Raw genomic sequence first — 24,466 nt, 5'->3', positions numbered from 1 at the left:
TTTAACTTTTTATTCTTATAACTAATTTTAAAATAACATAAATGATGTCTAAAATATAAATAAAATAACATTTCTGTTAAAAAAAATCGAAACAAAAACGTTATTATACATTTGCATACTATCCGTTACTGGATTTTTTTTTTTTTTTGAACAACTCCATTTATGATAGCTATTTAGATGATTATTAATTCAAAAACATCAATCAATACAACGGGTTAATAATCTAATATCCAGTAAAAGATGGGAACGTTAATATCAATAGGGTTTCCAACTCTCTCCTTGTTTTGTGTGAATTGTGAATGATTCCATCTTGTACTTATTATTTTCCAGTTTGATGGGATAGATGATAATGATTATGAAAAAGAAAAAAGAAAAAAGGAAAAAGATGAAATTGTGTTTGTGATCGGTTTTGCAAAAGTAACTATACCAAGTGATTGAAAAGAAAAAAATTAAGAAAATCCCAGAGACGAGAGAGAAAAAAGAGAGAGAGGGTTGCCGCCGGTTCGTTAGATCTGCCTTTCTGGTTGCTCTTCTGGCGCTGGATAGGACTCTGTCCATTAGTTTTTTTTCCTCTTTGTAGTCTCGTTTGCTGTCTACTCCCGCTTCTTGTCTTCCTTTCGCGTTGGTTGGGTGCCTCTCGACGGTGGTGGTTCCAATGTTATCTTGGCGCGTGAAGTGAAGTTCCGTCCGGTGGTGGTTGTTGGTGAAGGCTCTGGTGCGACGTTGGCAGATAGCGTCGATTCTATGGCCAGATCTGGCGGATCTGGGTTGGCGGCTTTGCTTGCTGTTTTGTCTCCGGCGGTTTGTTGGCTTCGGTGAGCAGTGAGGGATGAAGCTACTCTTTGACGAGCTTCAGCGGTCGGGTTTGGGTTCTTCAGATCTTACCTCTCATTCCAGCCACGGCGGTGTCAAGAAGTAAGGAGCGGCGTCGTTTAGTTTTCAGTCCGGCCAAGGTGTGTGCCTCGAAACATGGCAGAAGTGATATAGCTCTTCGATCTTGCACTGTGAGGTGATGATTTGCTATCCTGTGCTCCAATTTTAATCTTTAGAAGATTAGCATTCTGGTTATTATATGGTTAGTTCAGAGAAGCATCTATTTCGCCAGTTTAGCTACATGACTCTTGGCCGGGTCAGTCGGATTTATTGTCCGTTTTTAGGTTCAAGACCGGAACAATGAAAGCCTGAGAGACCAAGCTCTTCTGATAATGCGCCTTTGGGTGTTGAAGCTATTGGGACAAATTCTTCATATCGATCATGAGGTTCTCATAGCTGGGATTTGATTTTTTCTCAGTTTAGTTTTTGGTCTTCTCTGTGTTAGTATTTGTTTTCGTGTCATTATGATAATTTAGGTGGTTTAAGAGATGACTTCACTCCGAGTTGTGGTTTGTTGTCTATCTCGCTGTGGTTAAAAATTGCAATGGTTCTCGATTAGGTAGCGTTGGATCCGCCTAGTGTTCCAGGGTTGTACTTGATCAACTATTGCATTTGGTCCAAGTCTTTAGAGGTGAAAATTAATGAGTTATGATTTGGTTGTAACTTGTTGGTTAATGAAAGTTGTTGTTGAGCCAAAAAAAAAAAATATACCAAGTGATTAAACCGATTTATTTAACTTTGATAAGAGAATTGAACTGCGTTGCTCATTACAAGAGAAAAAAAAAAGCAAGAAAAGAAAAGAAGAGAGTGTAGTGAGAGAGAGAAAGAGAGGAGAGCAAGTAGAAAGAGCAAAGGTTAATCTGAAATTTTCCAACGAGAGAGATGATTAGGAGGAACCCTGAATTTGTTCGGAGCAAAGAAGAAAGCCAAAACGGAACGTTTTTCAAGATACTTCTGAGTATAGATGTTTCTTCAGAAAACATGGTAACAGTGTTCTGAACTTCAGAAACCACAATTTAGTCGTTTCTTGGAAAGGTTGAAACTTTTCGTTCTCTGTAACAATGGGTCTTTGTCTAATGGTGGAATCTTGTTTGCTTAGTTTGGAAAGGTTGAAATTTGTTTATTTTATCTGTAACAATGGGTCTTGTCTTAAAAGGTTGAATCTTGTTTGCTTTAGTTTGGAAAAAGGTTGAAATTTTTTTGCTTCTCTGTAACAATGGGTCTTGTCTTAATGGTTGAATCTTGTTACATTTGTTTTAAAGGTAGAATCTTTTCGTTAATTGTCTTAATGGGTCTCATATATAACTCACTGGTTTTGCCCTCAACGAACTCACTAGTTTTGTTGCTTCTCTTGGTTCTCTGTCCGACTGTAAAGATCTATGCTTAATCTTTAATGAACATGGTTTCGTTTCTGTGATCTATCCTCTGTTCCTTTTCAAGGTCTTGTGGGTTTGTCATTTGCGTTGTAAACCGTTACTGGTTTAGTTTAATTTCACTCTTTCTGATATTTTGCCTTTTCATCTTGTTTGCGAGTATCTAAAGCGAGCACTCCCTCATGAGTTCACGAAAAGCTTCTCCAACAAAGAGCTCTCCGGCCGTAAGATGAAGATCAGAGCGCAATGGGGAAGCTCTTGGGAAGTAGGAGTCTCTAAAAACCCGAGATTCTACGTCATGGAGAAGTCCGGATGGGAGAAGTTTGTGAGTGACAATGCCTTGGGACACAGTGAGTTTATTACCTTCACTCACAAAGGGAAGATGTGGTTTACTGTGAATATCTTTAAGCAAGACGGCAAGGAGATGATGCAACCTCCAAGTAAGACTTGCTTTTCTGATTATGAAACAGTGAATTGGATAAAGAAATTGATTCTTTACAGGTCTTATCAAAACAGATCATGTGGAAGATGACAAGAAGGAAGAGGTGGTGGTATCTACAGAGTTGAGTTGACGAACAAGGAAAAGGAAGCTCAACCTTGGAAAGAAGAAAGCTGAGGAATCCAAAAATTTCACGAGAACCGAGAAAGTGGTTAGGGTCAGGAGAGATTCTGGAGGTGCCTCTTCATCTTCTGTTGCAGAATTCACCGTCATCATCAGAAAAACATACCTCAAATGGCTGGTATGATAAAGATGAACCAAGACACTAACACACATAGTCTCTTATTTTGAAAAACCTGATTTGTGAAATCAGTTCTCTTTTTGAGTTTGCAGAAGATCCCAAAGGATCATAGGCAGAAGGCGAAGAAGGCAATATTCATGATCCATCACTCAAATGGGAAGAAGACATGGGATGTTGTGGTTTGTTTGGCGGAGGGCTACGCATTCTTCTCTGGTGGATGGGCATATGTAGTCAAGGAATATCCTATTGCTGTTGATGATATTTGCACATTCACATTCATCAAACCAGACGAGCTGATTCTTGTTGTCTCAAAACCCTAAGAGAGAGTCTCGCTAATAATGATGGATGTGAGGGGTGTCTTGGAGAACAATATCTTAGTGAGGCAAAAAAGACTTTGTGATGGTGTTGTCTTAAGTTTTATGTTATGACTTTAGTTTGGTTAAGTTGGTGTATAAACTTTTCTTATTGTTTGTCGGATGGATCCCTCTTTCTCTCTCTCAACTGTTCATCAACAGGGCTATATTTTATAAAATCAAGTTTCTGAAAAAAGTACGAACCTAAAAAACCAGATTCTCAGCCAAATTCGTGTCTCAAACGACCAGATTACAGTATTCACCAGAAAACGAGAGATCATTCAAAGTTGTCATGATATAACCATATCAGATTAGTTAGTGGCACCGCAGATCTTCCTTACTGACTTTTCAGCAGCTACAAATGCATCTCTTAGGTAAAAAAAGATCATGGCCTAAGCTTACACTGTTGTTTAATTTGCCATGACCAATTTATTGTCTGATTTTTTCTGAATCCAAGTTTGATATTCCCTCAATGACAGAGTAGAAGGATCTGTCATTAGGAGTCTAATGCCTTCACTTTTCATTTCCCTTAGTAGCTCCACTGCGAGTTCACCTTCCTGGTTTATACTCAAACCCTTTAACAGAGCATTTTAGGTGAGAAGAGTAGGATTGAATCCGACTCAACATAAAAGCATGCATTGTATCCCCTTTCTTACTATACCCACTTCTTAGAGTGTTGTAACTAATGTGAGGTTTGATTCCTCTTCTCTTTATCTCCCCAATCAGCTCATAAGCTTCCTCAAAATTTCCTTTCACCACATCAAGCAATTGTATGTCACATCATCAGGATTGACATTCATCATGTCCATCTCCTTAAGCAGTAAAAATGCACGGTCCATGTTGCCAGTGTAGAGGACAGCCCAGTCAATAGAGTGGGCCTTGACAAAACAAACTTGCACGGTCCATGTTGCCAGTGTAGAGGACAGCCCAGTCAATAGAGTGGGCCTTGACAAAACAAACTTGACTGAATCCCAAGTCCATATACACAGCCACAGTAACAACCCTAATGTAATTAAGCAATATACAAAGTCTTTTACCAAAACCCTCGTTGTCCTCTTTGTTCGTTCATGGTATCAGAGCCACTATAAACCTTCACAGGTAAAACAATGGCAACAACTTATCCTTTCTCGGATAATGTTCACGTCACCAGCGCCGTCACGCTCAAGCTCAATGATAGCAACTATCTCCTGTGGAAGATGCAGTTTGAGTCTCTCCTGTCCAGTCAGAAACTCATTGGATTCGTCAATGGAACTGTTACGGTTCCTCCTCAGAGTCGTCTCGTCACCAATGGTGAAAACACCACTGAAGTCCCAAACCCTCAGTATGAGGCCTGGTTCTGCACTGATCAACTTGTCAAGTCATGGTTGTTCGGTACACTGTCTGAGGAAGTCCTTGGACATGTTCACAGTCTAGCCACTTCTCGTCAGATCTGGCTCTCTCTTGTAGAAAACTTTAACAAAAGCAGTGTCGCTAGGGAGTTTTCTCTCCGTCGGAGTCTTCAGCTCTGGTCAAAAAAAGATAAGTCCCTCTCTGCTTACTCTCGTGAGTTTAAAGCCATTTGTGACTCCCTCAGCTCCATTGGGAAACCTGTTGATGAGTCCATGAAGATTTTTGTCTTTCTTAATGGTCTCGGCAGAGAGTATGATCCCATTACAACGGTCATTCAAAGCTCCTTGAGCAAGCTTCCAACTCGCACCTTCACTGATGTTGTCTCAGAAGTTCAGGGCTTTGATAGCAAGCTGCAATCTTACGAAGACAATGCTTCGGTCACACCACATCTCACCTTCAATACTGAGAAGACAAACCCTTGTGATCCGCAGTACACACCAAATCAGAGAGGGAAAGGTCGATTTGGTCAAAACAGAGGAAGAGGAGGCTATTCAACAAGAGGAAGGAGATTCTCGCAGCATCAATCTTCTCCTCAATCTTCAGGGAAAAGACCGATATGTCAGATTTGTGGTCGTGATGGACACACAACAGTCAAATGTTATAACAAGTTTGACAACAACTATCAAACTGAAGTTCCCCAGGCCTTCTCTTCTCTACATGTTTCAGATGATACAGGTAAAGAATGGCATCCGGACTTCGGTGCTACGGTTCACATCACCTCCTCTACCAATGAGCTTCACTCTGCAGCAGCTTACACTGGTATTGATACGGTTCAGGTTGGTGATGGAACTTTCCTACCCATAACTCATACTGGATCCACCACTATTACTTCGGCGAAAGGTACAATCCCTCTAAATGATGTTTTAGTCTGTCCCGATATAAAGAAATCACTCTTGTCTGTGTCAAAGCTATGTGATGATTATCCATGTGGAGTTTATTTTGATTCTAATAAGGTCTATGTTATCGATATAAACACTCAGAAAGTGGTGTCCAAGGGTCAGCGCAGTAGTGGGCTCTATGTGTTGGAGAATCAAGGACTTATGGCTTTTTATTCTAATCGACAATGTGCAACCAGTGAGGAGGTCTGGCATCATCGATTGGGACACTCAAACTCCAAGGTTCTCCAACAACTTCAAAGTAACAAGGACATTCAGGTTAATAAGAGGAGAACAACCTCCATTTCTAAGCCTTGCCAGATGGGGAAGAATTCTAGATTAAGTTTTGTAGCTTCTGATTCTCGTGTTATGAACCCTTTAGATCGAATACACTGTGATCTTTGGGGGCCATCGCCAGTTGTATCCAACCAGGGGTTTAAATATTATGTGGTTTTTGTTGATGAGTTTTCAAGATTCTCTTGGTTTTATCCCCTACGAACAAAGTTTGAATTCACTGCAGACTTTATTGCGTTTCAAAAACTGGTTGAGAGTCAGCTAAATACAAGAACAAAAGAGTTTCAAAGTGATGGAGGAGGAGAATTTACAAGTCATAAGTTAAAAGCACACTTTAGTGAGCAAGGCATACACCACAGGATATCATGTCCCTATACGCCACAACAAAATGGCATTGCTGAGAGGAAACATAGACACCTGCTTGAGCTTGGTCTGTCAATGATGTTCCAAAGTCACATCCCTTAAAAATATTGGGTTGAAGCCTTCTACACAGCAAACCACATAGTCAACATGCTTCCCTCATCTATCTTAAACAATGTGAGTCCTCTTGAAACCTTGCTGCATCAGAAACCAGACTATTCGTCTCTGCGTGTGTTCAGATCCGCCTACTATCCTTGTTTGCGTCCGCTTGCAGAGAACAAATTTGATCCGAGATCCCTCCAATGTATCTTTCTTGGATATCATGCTCAATACAAAGGATACCAGTGTCTATATCCTCCAACAGGCAAGGTTTATATCTCGAGACATGTTAATTTTGATGAAGAAGTGTTGCCGTTTAATGATCAGTACAAGCACTTAATACCAAACTACAAGACTCCACACCTTCAAGCTTGGCAGTCCACTGATCCTCCATCAGAGAATCTGACATCTACTTCAACTCAGATACTACCACGTCCCATGTCTACTATTGCTCAACCTGTTCAAGAACAACATGTCCAAGAATAGAACAAAGATAATCCAGACCACGACGTAGCCGACAATACAAATGTTCTTGAATCAGAAACAGAGGAGTCCGAACACAGTGCTTCTGATCAAGAACAAGAACAAGTTGCAGAACAAGTCTAGGATGTCAACAATTCTCATCCCATGACAAATAGATCCAAAGTTGGCATTCACAAACCAAATCATAGATATGCTCTCATTACTGCAAAAACTACTACTAATGAGCCTCAAGGTATTGCTTCAGCCATGAAACATCCAGGTTGGACTGAAGCTGTCATGGAAGAATTTAGAAGAATCTACATGCTAAACACCTGGTCTCTCACTCCTCCAACAGATGACATGAATATTTTGGATTCTAAGTGGGTTTTCAAAAAAAAATTGAAACCGAATGGAGAAGTGGATAAACTAAAGGCACGCCTTGTTACAAAAGGGTTTGATCAAGAAGAGGGAGTGGACTATTTAGAGACGTTTAGCCCTGTGGTTAGGACATCCACAATTCGGCTGGTACTCGATACTGTAGTCGCACGTGGCTGATCCCGAAAGCAACTTGACGTCTCCAATGCTTTTCTACATGGGGAACTTCAGGAACCAGTGTTCATGTATCAACCAACATGATTCATTGATTCAGAAAAACCAAATCATGTGTGTCGTCTTACAAAAGCACTATATGGCTTGAAGCAGGCCCCAAGGAAGTGGTTTGATACTTTCAGCACCTTCCTCCTTGAATTTGGTTTTACCTGCAGTACTGCAGATCCATCTCTGTTTGTGTTACATCAAGGTGAGAAGATCATTGTCTTGTTACTATATGTTGATGATATTCTCCTAATTGGCAACGATCAATCACTTCTAGATCAGCTTCTACAGTCACTCAACACACGGTTCTCCATGAAAGATCTTGGTCCACCTCGTTATTTTCTTGGTGTGCAAATTTAATCAACTGATGATGGTTTGTTTCAGCATCAGACAACATATGCCTCAGACATTTTGTATCAAGCAGGGATGTCAGACTGCAATCCAATGCCAATGCCTCTGCCTCAACAAGTTGACAAACCTGACACGACTCCATTTGAGGAACCAACGTATTATCGAAGCTTGGCAGGTAAGTTACAGTACATGACTATCACTCGTCCTGATATTCAGTTTGCTGTGAACTTTGTTTGTCAAAAGATGCACGCTCCAACAAACTCGGACTTCAGCCTTCTCAAGCGAATTCTCCGATATGTGAAAGGTACATTGAACATGGGTCTTCCAATCAGAAAACATGGAAATCCTGTTCTGTCGGCCTTTTGTGATAGTGACTATGCGGGTTGCAAGGATACAAGACGATCAACAGGTGGGTTCTGCATTCTGTTACGCTCAACTTTAATATCTTGGTCCGCTAAGCGTCAACCGACAGTCTCTAGCTCCTCGACTGAAGCTGAATACAGAGCTCTCTCTGTTGTTGCTCGTGAACTGACCTGGATATCATCCCTTCTTCGAGATATAGGAATCCCTCAATATCAACCAACTAAGGTGTTTTATGATAATCTCTCTGCTGTTTATCTCTCCGCAAACCCTTGTCTGCACAATCAAACCAAGCATTTTGACACAGATTTTCATTACATTTGAGAACGGGTGGCTCTTGGCTTCATTGAAACACATCATATACCGGCACTCCTTCAGCTTGTTGACATATTCACCAAGCCTTTAAACAAACCAATGTTTGAAGGTCTACGTCGCAAACTCTGTGTTTCAGTTTCGCCGACAAGAGCCATGCTAAGTTTGAGGGAAAGTGTAGAGGACAGCCCAATCAATAGAGTGGGCATTGACAAAACAAACTTGACTTAAGCCCAAGTCCATATACACAGCCACAATCAACACAAGAAGACAACGACCAAGGTTTCAAAACAGAGTAACGTTGTTAAGGCAAAGACACCCTCCTCCGATGCGAATACATACAATGCTCTGCAACTCCAATCAGTGGCGGATCTAGAAGATATTTTAACCCGGGGCACAAAATAATATTATTTTTTTAACGATATAACGATATAAAAAAAATATAACGATATAAAAATAAATCGTTGTAAAAAAAAAGTCTTACAACAAAACGTATCTATAAAGTTACCCTACGTTCTTTCATATCCTGAAACCTTTTCATCACTACTTCATTTGTCACCTTCTCAAATAATTCCTTTTCAATAAAAGAAACTAAACAATCATTTAGAAACTGATCACCAATACGGTTGCGCAAACTAGTCTTCACAATGTTCATCGCAGAAAAACATCTTTCAACTGTTGCGGTGGCTATAGGTAAAGTCAAAACTAGCTTCACAAGTCGATAAACATGAGGATGTGAAAGATATTTCCTTGTCTCTACCATCACACGTGCAAGATCCCCCAGACTCTTCAAATTAGCAAATCTTTCATCTTCCGGGATATTATCGATGTACAAACCAAGTTGGTGTTCACGTGATATTCGATCGACAAAAGTAAAATCTTCTGGATAAAACTCAGATAATCTCATAACCTTCAACTGATCAAACTCATGAAACGAATCAATAGGACTTAAAGAAGCAACACAACCAAGTAATTCAGTGTTTACCTCATCAAAACGATCATTAAACTCCTGAATTTGCATATCCAATACAGTGTAAAAGCAATCCACTTGATAATGATGCAAGTTGGTCATGTTGCTTCTTTTTCTTGGCTTTCTTGGGTCAAAAAATTCGTCATCCATAATGAGCAACTCAGTGTCATGATTCTCACAAAAAGAAAAAACTTTAGTAAAAAGAGAATCTGATCCATCATCTCGGAGCTTGTATAATTGCTGCTTGGTGGATTTCACTAGGCTCATAGCATTCAAAATGTCTTGGTCTTTCCTTTGTAAAGCCATTGATAAACTATTTGTGAGACCAAGGATAAGCAACATCAATTGCAGGTAGAACACAAAATCAAAGGTATTAAAGTACTTAAGAAGACCATTAGCTTGTCGTCTTTTGGTACTATCAAACCCATCCTTTTCGATATACTCAAGTACTTTAATGATAATAGAAGATAAATCAACCAACCGCAGTAATGTTGTGTAGTGAGAATCCCAACGAGTATTACCAGGTCTCTGTAGTGAGAGTTCTTGATTCAATCATTTTCCTGTCTTGATTTCACCTCGACTGATTCCTTCCTCGATTCTTTTTCGATATTCTTCTCGAATCATATCCTTTCTCTTACAAGAAGCTCCAACCACATTTACCAAAACAGAAATCATATCAAAGAAGTCTCCAACTTCAAAATGTTTTTTAGCAACTGCGACGACAACTAACTGAAGCTGATGAGCAAAACAATGGATATAATAAGCAGAACTATTTTCTCTCAAAATGAGAGATCTTAACCCATTGAATTCGCCTTTCATATTACTTGCTCCATCATAACCATGTCCTCTTAATTGTTTCATACTCAAACCATGTTTGGCAAACAATGAATCAATAGCACATTTCAAAGATGCAGAAGTTGTTTCTTTAACATGGACAAGACCAATAAATCTTTCTTTGACTGTCCCATATTTATCAACAAAACGAAAAACCACTGCCATTTGTTCTTTATCAGAAACATCTGTAGATTCATCCACCAACGAGCAAAATACATCATGATCAACTTCTTGAATTATAAATCTAATAACTTCCTCTGCAAAGCAATGCACTATATCTTTCTGAATTTCAGGACATATCATGTGATTATTTTTTGGAGCATTCTCCAACACAACTTTGCTTACTAGCTCATTCTGCCCTGTAGTATATTTCACAAGCTCTAAAAAATTCCTCCTATTAGCTGATTCCATTGACTCATCATGACCTCTAAAAGGTAATCCTTGTCGTAGTAAATATCTACAACAATCAATTGAAGCATTCAATCTGATTTTGTATTCATTTTTTACTATGTTATCTTGCTTATAAAAAGCATGAACAATTGATTGACTTTGCCTCATCAAAGCATCAGCATTTTTTAATGCATTATTGTGAAAGTTATTCATTGATCCCACATGATCTCTTAAAGCCTGGGGATTTTTCCAAGTATTAAATCCTTTTGTAACAAATGCATCACCTCCACCTTTATTTTCTGTGTAATCTCTAAACAAGTAGCAAAACAAACAATAAGCATTGTCTGTTTTCACACTGTATTCCAACCAACTGCTATAGAGATCAAACCATTCTGGATTGAATCTTCTCAACTTTCTCCTGATAGTGTTTTAGGAAAATCATGACCTCTAGGTTGACAAGGACCTCTAATCAAATATTTGGGTCTTACCTCATCTCTTTCATTAGGATGATACTCCAATATTCTTTTTCTATCTGTTGGATCCCAAGGCAAATCTACCGGAGCTTTTTCAGACGTTGCTTCAAACTTTCTTTTGAAATAACTGTGAATTGGTACCTAACAAAAACATAATTATAATAAATTATTAACATAGTAAAAACGAAGTTTGGATTACAAAATTGGTATATCAATGAATTATCATATAAAAAACAACAGTCAACAGACATGCCTTACAAAGTTATATACAACAAACGAACAAGATTTCGTCTAAAACTGAACAAAATTTAATTTCTTCCACTGCAATTTTAATATAAATTAATAAAAAAAGTACTTACGGTAGACATGTTTGAATGTTTGATAGCTTGAGAACTAAGGAAAAGCCAAAAAAGTAACAGCAGATAAACAATTTAGTTGTTGAAAGAAAAAAACTAGGTCAATGGTTCAATGTCGTGGAACTAATCTATAGTTGCACGACTAAAAAACATTTATGGGCTTTTTTTCTGTTTAATTATTTTGGGCTGAAACATTAATTATAGAATTGGTTTGGAGTCTTAGGATTTTTTTGTTTTTATACGGTGGAACCACTTTTCTATTTTTAGTTAAGTCAAAGTTATATATTAAATTATCTATAAATTTTTTTTTTGAAAAAATCAGTGTCGGGCACGTGCCCAACCCCTCTCTGCTTTGTATCCGCCCCTGGCTCCAATCCGATGAGTCATCATTTACAGTTGTAGGAGGATAAGGTTGTTTTACGAACTCAAAATTGTTCCATAGCTGTATATAAAAGAGAGATGTAACAACCCTAATGTAATTAAGCAATATACAAAGTCTTTTACCAAAGCCCTCCTTATCCTCTTTGTTCGTTGTTCCGTTGTCCTCTTTTAGGCATGGGAATGCTTCTTCATTCCCATGCCTATAACTTTCTCAAACAATTCCATGCTGGCAATATCCATTTATGAGTAATATTGTAAGTAATAGAATCCAGCGCAATACCCTTCTCTCTAATCTCATGTATCAATATTTCAGCACTTTTTCTATCTTGTTCTCCATAAACAAACCATGAATATATCAAAAGTGTTGTACGTATACGGCTCCATACCTTGTTTCCCCGTCTCATCCCTGTCTCCAAATCCCCATTGTTACTACAACCACGGATCAAAATATTGGTAGGAAACAGAGTCTGGAACCAACCCATTCCCCTTCATCTCTCTCGGAGGCTCTTCCTTCATTACACATCCAAGAAAGAATCGGGTTGTATGTCTGCAAATCTGGTTGAAAGCCTTTAGATTTTATTTCACTGATAATCAAACGAGCTCCTTCGATTCGTCCTCTTAAAAAACAAGACTGTTGTAAGTGACAATGGTAGGCTTAATTTTCCAAAACTCTCCATGATCCATAAAAAGTATGTGGCCTTCTTCAGTTGGCATTGAGTATGTGTTATTGCACAAATGTACAGCTTACGTGTCATTAGCATTTTATTGAGTATGTGTTATTCTTGTGTGTTAGTACTCTTTTCCTTAATTTACATGGTCGAGCAGTTACACAAGTGTTCAATGCCGCCGCCGTTGCACTCTCTTTGGATTTGTTACGAATTACTAGTATCTTATGGGTTACAAGTAAGTAATTAATGACATAAATTGATTGACATCAAAGGTGATTTCAAATTCACCAAAAAAAAAAAATCGAATTAAATTTTGGAGAAAAATAAAAAATAGTATCAAAAATCAATCTCTTCAGACTTCAGATATACTAGCTACTAGTACTTATTATTAACCAGAGCTAATGAACCCAATCCAAAAAGTCGGTTTAAACATCCTTTTTGTATTTTATTCTTGCTTGTATTTGAACAAATTGTAGAGAAACTCATGAGTGAAAATACACCAAATAATAAAAACGTATGATTTAAAACTCAATTGTTTTGGAATAGAAATAATATCCATTTTTTTGGATTGGTGTATTATTATCGGTAATAAAGATAATACCCAATTGTTTTGAATACCCCGGTAATAATACACAATTGTTTTGGATTAGAATAAAAATACACCAAATAATAAAAACATGTAATTTAAAACCTAAAACAATTAGTATTGTTATTTTCGTAATCATAATTTTTAACAAAATAAATTTCAGTTTTACCCCAGTTATCTAATTAATTATGAATTTTTAATAGAAAAACTCTCAATTTTTTATTTACCATATCAAACTGAAAATTAACCCTGGTTATCTATTTTTTTCTCTCTTCTTCCTTCTTCCCTATCTAATGTACATAATAGCCTAATCAAAATTAACGGTGGCATTAATTATTAATTTTTTGGGGGATCGTATATAAGGTGAGAGGTAGACGTTTTTAGGGTTAGATAACCTATTTTCGCCTCACTTATTGAAAGAACGATTTCTAAAAGTACCTAAGAGTTCTAAAGTCCTTTTCTTTGAAGCTTTTGTGCATGTTTTTGTGACATCTGTCCGTGCGAGTGGAAATCTGAGGCAAGAACCGTGAGAGAAGCAGTTGGTGGTGTGATTTTCGTCATGTTTAAGAGGTAAGTGCGAGATCATGACTTATCTAAGCGATTATAGAAAAACATAAAAAATTAAAATGGTAAAATGGTTTAAATGCACCAACTAATACTCTAGGTAGGCAGTTTGATATCACAAAGTAGCAAGTTGTACCCCACAAAAAATTTCTGTCGGATCCTCTCTTAATCCCAAATAATAATTTTACCATAATACTTTAATTTGAAACAGTTTACTGTTACCTAGTTAATTTGTGATTTGTAAAAAAACATTTAAAATCTTAATAATGTGGGGTTATTGGATTAATTTTTCTTAATAAAATCAACAAAAGTTTTGTGTTATTCAACTAAAACAAAAAATCTATGATTATTAATGAATTAAATTATTATATTATTATTTTATGATTTTATACACTTTTATTCACAATATAAAATCATGAAAATTTTATAAGTTTATAGAAAAACTAATCAATAAAATTTAAGAAAAACTCTCTAACAATCTTTATAATATTCATATAGCTCACTTTCAATGATTTTATTGAAGCCCTTAAAATTGTTTCTAAAATTGAATCCAATAACAACCCCTTAAAGACTTTTGATGTTACTCATAAGTGTTAATTTTATATAATTATTAATTTATGATATTAATGAGACCATATGCTCTATTTTAAAAGTTTGTAATTCTCATGCTACACTCAACTTCAGTTTTTTTTTTGTTTTATATATATATAAAAAAAAATTATATGATTATTAATAAGATCATATGCTCTATTCTTAAAGTTTGTATTTCTCATGCTACAATTCAGTTTGTATTTCTCAAGCTACACTTATACTATTTCTCTCTTATCCAAATATGTATGCTTAATAAAACATGGAAAATCATAAATATCAATTTAAATATATTTTTTTACAAATAATCAATCTTTTATCTACATATAGGATAATAAAATACAAACAGATAGTATACATTTGTGGTGTCGTGAAATTAAGTGTATAACGTCGTGCACTATTCAATAAATAGTAGTCTAATAAAAGTTGAAATTTAACAGAAAATAATACATAAATATTAATATATACTTTCAACCATAAATTATTAAATAACAAGCTTTGTATAAAACTTTCATTGCACCACCTAGCTAGATGGTTGATTAGCTATTTTTATTACCCTTTTACAAATTAATGAAAATTAGGTGTAAACTAAAAAAAATTAATATAGAATATAATTATACTTTTCAAAAAATCATCTATTGTATTTGTAATACGAGTCTCGTGGTTTTATATTGGCATAGTTTTAAAATTATGTTTGCAATTGTTCAAAATTAGTCATCTAGCTAACCATGAATACTTCCTTGATGTTTTAAAAAAAAAAAGTTAATTAGTTGAATAAAAAATACATTACTAATGTTTAGGTTTTACTCTTAGAGACCATTTATGGACCTAATGCTAATTAGTTATTTAGGCTCATTAAATGGCTGCTATTGCGTTTATTCGAACGGACGAACAATTTTAGTCAAAATTATGAATCGACAGGTCTGACTTTTCCACGTGTCATTAATACAGCTGAGCTGGACAGTAACCGTAACGGTTCAATTCAACACGCTTGGTTTGAGAGACCTGAGAGTTCTTTCAAAAACCATCTTTAGCGATTACCAACAAGGCAACAAAAGAAACAAACAAATTAAGAATTACAATTTTGACATTTGCAAATTCTTGTTCACACAAAAATTTGATACGTGTACCATTTATGTTTAACAGCTTTACTTGAAAACTTTTACTATCTACAAAAATCATACATATAAAATTGTTGAAAAGGTGAGTGTCGTATGTATAAAATGGTCTAACATGTGATTTGAAAATTTCCAAATACATGATGTTTCCAGTTTTCTTGATTTGGTGGAAAATGCATACGATTTGCAACATGAAATTTGACCTTGTTGTCCCAAATTTTTTTTTTTTTTTAATTTGACCTGTTAATTACCATGCATGCATGAAAATATGAGTACGTACTGCCTTATGCATTTGGATACATACACCATTAATATTAATTTGACCTGTTTATTTTTAGTTTTAAGTTTAGGTTAATCAAGTCTATCAAGATCTCGTATATGGAGAAAGGAACGAGTCTTTCATTAGGGGAACGTCACAACTACGACAGCATGGCATCAGTACGTCGTTTCTTTTAGACAAATATACTCCTAACAAACTAAGTTGAGTTTGAGTTTAGACTTTAGAACTTCACAAATTAAGAACGGTTCGTCAAGTTTGGATGAAAAGTGTCATGTATACAAGTCCACAATATCATAATGTAAGAAAAATTAGTGAGAATTTGTTGTTTCTGTCAAACGTTTGAACTGGTTAGGCAAAAGTATAATTCTCAATCTTTTTTAATGTTAATATTTTTCGAAGTTAAAAACAAATTATGCAAGATGGAAACTCTATTAAAAATAATGTAAGATTTTCAACAAAAGATGTTTGTGTTTATAAATCTAATCACCAAGGAGAAACAAATAAGGGAAAAATTATTGGAGAAATTCTTTAACCAAAAATCAAATATATTGTTGTAGAAAATATTTTGAATAGGAATATACATATATATTATATATATATATATATATATATATATAATGCATGGGAGCTATTTTAAAATAAGATATATGTTTGACATAGTTGTGTGAAGTGCAATATATTTGAAGCCCACATTTGGACCGAACGGTAGGAGTTGGTAAAAGGTTGTCTACCGTACTGCAAGCACTTTATCACTTTCACACCTTAAGTTCGTACGTAACGACAACGGGTTTGGTAACAAAAATAAAATATAAATGGAATTGATTGACCAGGTTACAATATTATACTGTACATACCAATCGAAACAAAGTCCTTTTATTTTTTGTTTTGTCAAAGAGAAATAAAGTCCTTTAATTAGTTCGTCAAATATAATAGAATTAATCCAGCCTACGCTATTTGTTATTCGCGATGTCCTTTTAGGAAGCCTGGATAGGTTGCATATTTGTCTTTGGCTCTTGAGTAGCACAATGTACATCCATCTCTTTATNTATATATATATATATATAATACATGAGAGCTATTTTAACATTTTAAAATATATGTTTGACACAGTTGTGTGAAATGCAATATATTTGAAGCCCACATTTGGACCGAACGGTAGGAGTTGGTAAAAGGTTGTCTACCGTACTTGCAAGCACTTTATCACTTTCACACCTTAAGTTCGTACGTAACGACAACCGGTTTGGTAACAAAAATAAAATATAAATGGAATTGATTGACCAGGTTACAATTTTATACTGTACATACCAATCCAAACAAAGTCCTTTTATTTATTGTTTTGTCAAAGAGAAATAAAGTCCTTCAATTAGTTCGTCAAATACAGTTGAACCCAGCCTACGCTATTTGTTATCCGCGATGTCCTTTTAGGAAGCCTGGATAGTTTGCATATTTGTCTTTGGCTCTTGAGTAGCACAATGTACATCCATCTCTTTATTCGTTGCTAAGACAAAAAACAAAAATCCAAGGTTAACTGCTTGATCACCAGCCCCGGCTCAATGGGATGGCAAGAAGTGACTGTTTTTTTTAAAAGAAAAACTCTACAGAAAAGTCCTTTATTCATTAATAAGACAAAAATATATATATATATATATATATCTTCGGGTACACGTATTTTTTTTGTAAATAACTCTACCGTTTAGTCGTTTTAGTTTACATATTAATTACTGTGCAAAATAATATTATTCTTTTTTTTTGTTGCAAATGACCCTTGATTAACTCATCTTCTCCATAGAAATCCGGGAGAAGCTGCTTGCACTATGCCACTATGGTTTTCTCAACGATTACTTCACGTGTAGAGCACATGATCATATCATAACATTAACATAAATCTTAAAAAATCATAGAACCGGTTTTACAAAATTAATAAAACTGGTTGGATTAATTTATTTTAACGCCCCTCGCTTTAACTTTCGAGCACACAGCAAAAATCAAATGGCTTTTGCAAACCTTTTTTTTGTTATCTCCTATGGAGTAATATTTCTTTTTTTTTTTCTACTAAATCGATTGTATATTTCTGGCTTTATATATATAGGAAAATCCGACCATCTATTGTAATATAGGAAGACGGCTTAATAGACCAGTGCTCTATCTATTCTAACTCACATAAAGATTATCAAATTAAACTCGTCCATTATATTCTGACCGAGAATAAACTAAAAATCAAACTCGTCCATCAAAAAGGCAGATATATATCCATCATCGAAGAACAATGTAGTCCTCAAATTAGTTTTGAGTTTTAACTGAGAATACTGTATGATAAGTAATAATTGTATTGATTAAATATCAAATTACATGGTCCTTGATCCTTACTAGTCCTGTAATACGATATATCATTGCATGTGCAAAAGAATACTATCAGGACTTTTCATGAAAACACACGGAACTTATGGAGACTTTCAAGGAAACGGTCCAAAACATCCTATAAAACATAAATGGCCAGCCAATACGGTTTCAATATTCCTTTTAAAAAAACACAAAAAAAAAAATCAAATAAAAACAAAGTCTAAGTCAAACGAACGATGGTCGAAATTGGTAATAACATTCAAACTCCAGGCTGATGTAAATTACGTCACAGCCACCTTAAAATTTTCATTTAAATACCAAACTTAGTTTCATTCTATCTCCTGTTCTTGTCCCATCAAAACTTGAGCCATCATCTCCTCTCTCTCGGCAATAATAGTACACATGCAGACACTTACGCCTAACGCCGACATATTTCACACAAAACGCATTCGTTTCACTTGCAGTAACCAAACCTCCACGTTGATCCCGACGAAGCCTCTCTTTGTTTCTCCGGCGACAAAGACCAACAGAGAACATCTCAAAAACCTTGAGAACGTTCTCAAAAACTCGTCGAGCACTTCTATAGATCATATCGAAAATGTAACTTCTCGTCAAGAGAAGACGAATACATCGACGTCGTCGCTACTCGGAGGTTTGAATTTGGCACGAATCTGGCCTCAGATGAAAGCAGCCGTCGACGAAATGTCTCCTAAGCATCTGAAGCGGCTCCAAAGGCTTCTCTCGAAGTCAGCGGAGGAACGTTCGCCGAAGAGTAAACTCGGGTCTAAATGGAGGGAGCTACACGGGTTAAACAACTGGGCCGGGTTGTTGGATCCTTTAGACGAAGATCTCCGACGAGAGCTCGTGCGTTACGGAGAGTTTGTACAAGCGGCTTATCACGCGTTTCACTCTGACCCGGAAGGGTCGCCGACACACGTGGCGTTACAAGATGTGTCGTTTAAAGTTACGAAGAGTCTTTACGCCACATCATCCGTTCGTTTGCCTAAATGGATCGATGACGTTGCACCGGATCTACGGTGGATGACTAAACAGACGAGCTGGGTTGGTTACGTGGCGGTCTGCGATGATCCGAGAGAGATCCGACGGATGGGGAGAAGGGAGATCGTCATCGCGCTCCGTGGAACCGCCACGTTGCTCGAATGGTCAGAGAATTTCAGACCAAATCTCGTTTCGATGCCCGAACCCAAACCCGATTCATCAGACCCGACTCGGCCCAAAGTGGAATGCGGATTCAACAGCCTCTACACTACGAGTAGCCAACACGGGCCAAGCCTCGCCGAGTCTTTAATCGAAGAGATCAGCCGGCTCGTCGAGCTCTACGCAGGAGAGGAGTTGAGCATAAGCGTAACCGGTCACAGCCTCGGCGCCGCGATCGCTCTTCTCGCGGCGGATGACATCGCGGAACGTGTCCCACACGCGCCTCCGGTCGCGGTGTTTTCTTTCGGCGGGCCACGAGTCGGAAACCGCGAGTTCGCTGATCGTTTGGATTCGAAAGGAGTGAAAGTCCTACGAGTCGTGAACAGCCAAGACGTGGTGACCAAAGTCCCCGGGATATTCTCCGATAACGATAAGAATAACGGGAGAAGTCGTCCGGGGGGTATAATGGAGATGGTGGAGAGGAACAACCCTTGGGCTTACTCGCATGTGGGAGCAGAGCTGCGTGTAGACATGAAGATGTCTCCGTACTTGAAACCGAACGCTGACGTGGCGTGTTGTCATGACCTGGAGGCGTACTTGCACTTGGTCGATGGTTTTTTAGCATCTAACTGTCCCTTTCGGGCAAACGCGAAGCGGAGTTTGAGGAAACTGTTGGATGAGCAACGGTCAAACGTCAAGGTTTTGTACACAGGAAAGTCTTTGAGATTAAATCGTACTGTTCACGATAATGGAGATGTTTTGCCTAGTCCGTCGTCGTCATGAGCTCTGATTTATTCTCTATTAGTAAATATATATTTTTTTTGTTTTATATTTATATATTTATATTTCTTAAAGACTATGATATTCATTTATTATTGGTGGTGGGAATTTATTTATTTCTTCGTTTGTTATGATTTCTTTGTCGTCATTTCGGTGATAATAAAAAAAGTTGTGTAGTTTAGGATTTTCGGTTTGTTTTTACAAATTGTGTTTTTTTTCCACAAAAGTTGTAAATATTATTAAAAAATGGCGTTGCATGGAAGCCAAATAAACTAAGATGAAATATAAGGTGTTGGTATTCTGTTGTTTTAAATGTATTGACAAGTGTTTCTAAATATTTTAGGATAGTACCTATACGTCGTCGAGGAGTTGTTTTGTGTATTTTATGTTTTTAAGTTTTTATGTTGTATGTAATTTTAGTTATGTTAGTTTTTTCATCAGAGCTCATATAACCTATGGACAATCATTATAAACCCTAAAAATTTCTAAATATACCAACATATATAGGCAGACATTTAAGCAACTCTTCTTCAAAAAGCTAAGACATTTAAGCAACCCCTCCTCATAAAGTTAAAGAGTACAAATCACTGTTAAAAGTAACTCGCACTTGTTAATGCTCTTATAACACAATACTCATAATACATTCAAGCTCATAGTTCAGTCTTCAGTTAAAAATTAAATCACTATCCATCATTATACAAATTCAAATACTAAACTCAACATACTAAACCACTTCCAAGTTCAAAAGCATAATCTCATATAATAAAACTCTGCAAATCTCTAATCCAAATAATTCAAATGTATCATAGAAAGTTCTACAACATAAACAATTGTCGTGCATATACGCAACATAACAAACATTAAACATTGATGGGCCTGGACCAAGTATTTATACATAACAAAAAAATAAAAATAATTTTGGTCCATTCAGTAAACATGATTTCGTACTTACAAAATTGCCACTGTCTTCAACCTCTCGAGTCTCGACAATAACAACATACGTCTATGGTTTTTTCAAAATAAAAACACAGATATGCTAGTTGTAGAGTCAAGAAAAACATATCCACTCTCTAATTCGGTTCAAATCGAAAGTTTTCTGCATTACCCAAAAAACCTGAACTGAACTGAAAATTTTTAACGGTTGGTTCGGCAACATTTTTTATTACCCAAAAACCTGAAGAACCAAGAAACCCAATCCGTTTTGATCCGAAATACCCGTAGTCACAGACCTACTGGCAGAAAATACTCTCTCCTTCGTTTCTCTTTAGTTTAGTCCAGTCAGAGTAAAATCAAATGAGCTGTATTAATGTTATAATTTGATAGGGTAGAGATTTTTATTGAGCTGTCAACACCTGTTTTAATAAAAAAGCTGATGTATAAAAAGAGGAAAGTAACATATCATTCTTTTATTATATTGATTAATAAGGAGTAAAATAGAAAAATTATTTTATTATTTTATTTTTTAAAATACGTGTGAAAAAAACTTTAAAAGACACTGGTATTGAAATGAATGGAGTATATGCTTGAGCAGCAAAATAGTGTTGCATGTAGTATAAATATCGTTTCTTTTAAAGTTATAAATTGTAGTATGTAAATATTGTAAATTATAATAAATATTTTCATATATTGTAAATTGTAACATGCTAAATGCAAAATTAAACTGAAATTCATTTTAAGTGTGGTTAAATGACCCAATTCTACTAAAATGACACATGGAAGAATATTAGGTTAATTAAACCCTTAATATAATGAGACTTCTTTTAGGTGCAACAACCAGCAAGTTATTGTTATCTCACTTTATTTTAGGAACACTACATCATACGGCTCTATATAGGCAACAAACACTAGGAAAATAATGTTAGAAAACTAATTAGTCTGTGAGAAAATTATTTTTACTAAATATGAGCAAACTGTGAGAAAATCTACATTTCTGAAATTATGCCTATCTTATTATTTTCACAGTTTGCTCTTATCGTATTGTGTAAAGACTGTTTTTTTTTTCTTTTTAACAACTCAAATGCGGTTGAGTAGGAATTTATCTTACTAATCGATCTCCAAGTACATTTGCATTCCTTGAGATCAAAGTCAACGAGAAATTTGAAAATTCTTCATATCCACTTTGATGTCATCAAACTAAGCATCGATAGCCGGCCAGTCGGACGGTGAAGATATCATCTTCACCAAATATAAACAAACTGTGAGAAAATCTTCATTCCTGAAATCATGCCTATCAAACATCGCAAAGCTTAAATAAAGAATTTGATCTTAACGTTAAATGGTGAGAGACTTTGCTGAAAATTTGAAGTGCCCATGAGCGAAAAGAAGTTTTGGGACGACATACACACCCAACCTCCACCAACAAACTTATTTGTGTCCTTTAAAAACCGCCAACAAAACAACTAAAATTGATCAAATATATATATTTTAAAATTGTAATGAGTATTTTCATATAAGTAAGAACACTTTACACCAGAATTGCAATAATAAATTAAAAGTCTAAATTTATGTCTAATACTCCCTCTGTCTCATAAAGATTGATGTTTTTTAAACTTCAAAAAGTAATCATTGAAAATATTTAAAATTTTGAATTGTTATTGGTTTAAAATTAAATAATATTTCTTTAGTGAAAGAAAAAAATATATTTAAACTCAGTAATCATTGTTTTTTTTTTAAATGTGTAAAAGTTTGTAAACATCAATAAATATTTTTTTAGAGACAGAAAAAGTATTTTTTTAGTTAAAAAAAAATATATTTAAACTCAATAATCATTTAAAAAAAAATGCATGCGTAAAAACTTCTAAACACCAGAGAGATGGAGTATTAAGTTATCGTTTTCTTGATCGTACGGCTTAAATCTGGTTCATCATACACACTTATCCACCACCGCTTTTTAGCACTCCAACTTTTTATTAACATTAAACCCTTTAGGCAAGAAAATATATGTATATATTTTCCCCACATTTTTTATTTTCATTTATCTTCATATCTTTCTATCTCACCTACCCAAACAAGGTCCTCTATACCCCATTTCGTCTTCTTCATTCTGACGTTTACTCTTTTTAGATCTATTTATCCATGGCTTCCTGTAATCACTAGTAGTGACTCAGTCGATGTGTGTGTAACAAAATTAGGGTTTTAGATCACTCAAAAGATATGGCAACTTTGAACCCTTTTGATTTGTTGGGTGATGATGTTGAGGATCCGAGCCAGCTCGCCGCTTCCATCGAGAAAACTGATAAGTCCAAGAAATCTGGACCTGTTTCGGGCTTGCCTGCTAAGTCAACTCCTAAGCTTCCCTCTAAGCCACTCCCTCCTGCTCAAGCCGGTGATGTTTCTTTCTTCTCATATAAAAAAAAATAAATACTTTTAATTCATAAAAATCCGATCTTTATTGTTGTTTGGGTTCTGTTGATTATTCATGGAGTTGGGTATTGTTGTTTGAGTGATTGGGATTGGTTATCTGATTAGTTTTTGATGTTCTGTTGATTAGTGAGAGAGGCAAGGAGTGATGCTCCGCGTGGAGGCCGTGGAGGATTTAGCCGTGGTGGTTACAACCGTGATGATGGTAACAATGGATATTCAGGAGGATACTCTAAACCATCTGAGGAAGGAGACGTTTCTAAGTCTTCTTATGAGAGGCGTGCTGGTGGTGGTGGTGCTCCTCGTGGTTCTTTCCGCGGTGAAGTTGGTGGTGGTCGGCGTGGCGGATTCAGCAATGAGGGTGGTGAAGGTGAACGTCCTCGAAGGACGTATGAGCGTCGCAGTGGAACTGGCAGAGGGTCAGTCTTATTCTGTTTGTTGCTTACTCTGCCATTGAAATGACTGTCTCAGTCTCATAAGTTGGAGATTATGTTTTGGATAGGGGTGACTTCAAGCGTGACGGATCTGGTCGTGGGAATTGGGGAACTCCAGGGGAAGAGTTAGCTGCGTAAGTATTTGTTTGTGGCTGAATGCACTTGTTAAAATTGTATGTATCTATGTGATTGTGATTGGGAATTTGGACTAAAAGAAGCTTCTCTTGATCTTAAAGTGAGACTGAAGCAGTAGCAGGTGTTGACACTGAAAAGGCTGTTGGGGAGACGCCAGCTGTTGATGCTGATGCTAACAAGGAGAACACTGCTGAAGTTGATGAGAAAGAGCCTGAGGATAAGGTAAGCAGAGAATTGAAATATTGAATAGAAATGCTAGGCTTCTCTGTACTATTTTCCAAACTGGTTTCATGATATAAAACTCTAATTTTCATTGTAAGTTTCTGAAATCTCACTGATTGTTTTTTGACTTGTGTTTCTACAGGAAATGACTCTTGATGAGTACGAGAAAATACTGGAGGAGAAGAAAAAGGCACTTCAATCATTGACCACCTCTGAGAGGAAAGTTGATACCAAAGTGTTTGAATCAATGCAACAACTGTCAAACAAGAAGGCTAATGATGAAATCTTCATCAAGTTGGTAAGACATACCCTCTATAATTTCGTTATTGTCGTCTAGTAAGCTGCATAAAAAGAATCTGAACCTTCCCTTTTATCTATTTCCCAGGGTTCTGAT

General features: G+C 36.2%; 3 protein-coding genes and 1 pseudogene across 5 annotated transcripts in view; 3 read left to right on the top strand and 1 right to left on the bottom strand.

The window, feature by feature from the left end:
• Positions 443-3,481, top strand: LOC104718674 (B3 domain-containing protein At2g16210-like). Of its 2 annotated transcripts, none has more exons than XM_019230949.1 (4): positions 443-1,857; positions 2,416-2,686; positions 2,763-2,986; positions 3,079-3,481. In XM_019230949.1, exons 1-3 carry the CDS (start codon positions 1,756-1,758, stop codon positions 2,816-2,818), a joined length of 429 nt encoding a protein of 142 aa, XP_019086494.1. In that variant the 5' UTR covers positions 443-1,755; the 3' UTR covers positions 2,819-2,986; positions 3,079-3,481. The 2 variants fall into 2 exon arrangements, with proteins under 2 accessions (XP_019086494.1, XP_019086493.1); XM_019230948.1 differs by having other exon boundaries at positions 2,748-2,986.
• Positions 8,932-11,122, bottom strand: LOC104720293 (annotated as a pseudogene).
• LOC104718673 (phospholipase A1-Ibeta2, chloroplastic-like) lies at positions 18,346-20,206 on the top strand. Its single transcript, XM_010436462.1, has one exon. The coding sequence runs from the start codon at positions 18,386-18,388 to the stop codon at positions 19,922-19,924; it is 1,539 nt and encodes a 512-aa protein (XP_010434764.1). The 5' UTR covers positions 18,346-18,385; the 3' UTR covers positions 19,925-20,206.
• Positions 22,875-24,466, top strand: part of LOC104718672 (plasminogen activator inhibitor 1 RNA-binding protein-like) — an 8,784-nt gene continuing 7,192 nt past the window's right edge. The window contains exons 1-5 of one of the 2 annotated variants that reach the window (XM_010436461.1): positions 22,875-23,246; positions 23,412-23,700; positions 23,784-23,849; positions 23,952-24,072; positions 24,215-24,250. In XM_010436461.1, coding sequence (XP_010434763.1) covers positions 23,075-23,246; positions 23,412-23,700; positions 23,784-23,849; positions 23,952-24,072; positions 24,215-24,250 — 684 coding nt within the window. In that variant the 5' untranslated portion in view covers positions 22,875-23,074. Of the gene's footprint in view, positions 23,247-23,411; positions 23,701-23,783; positions 23,850-23,951; positions 24,073-24,214; positions 24,263-24,466 lie in introns of both variants that reach the window. The other variant, XM_010436460.1, reaches the window with a different exon arrangement.

The sequence above is a fragment of the Camelina sativa genome, chromosome 10 (assembly GCF_000633955.1).
Source record: "Camelina sativa cultivar DH55 chromosome 10, Cs, whole genome shotgun sequence".
Classification (NCBI taxonomy): domain Eukaryota; kingdom Viridiplantae; phylum Streptophyta; class Magnoliopsida; order Brassicales; family Brassicaceae; genus Camelina; species Camelina sativa.
This window is presented reverse-complemented; position numbering and strand designations above follow the sequence as displayed.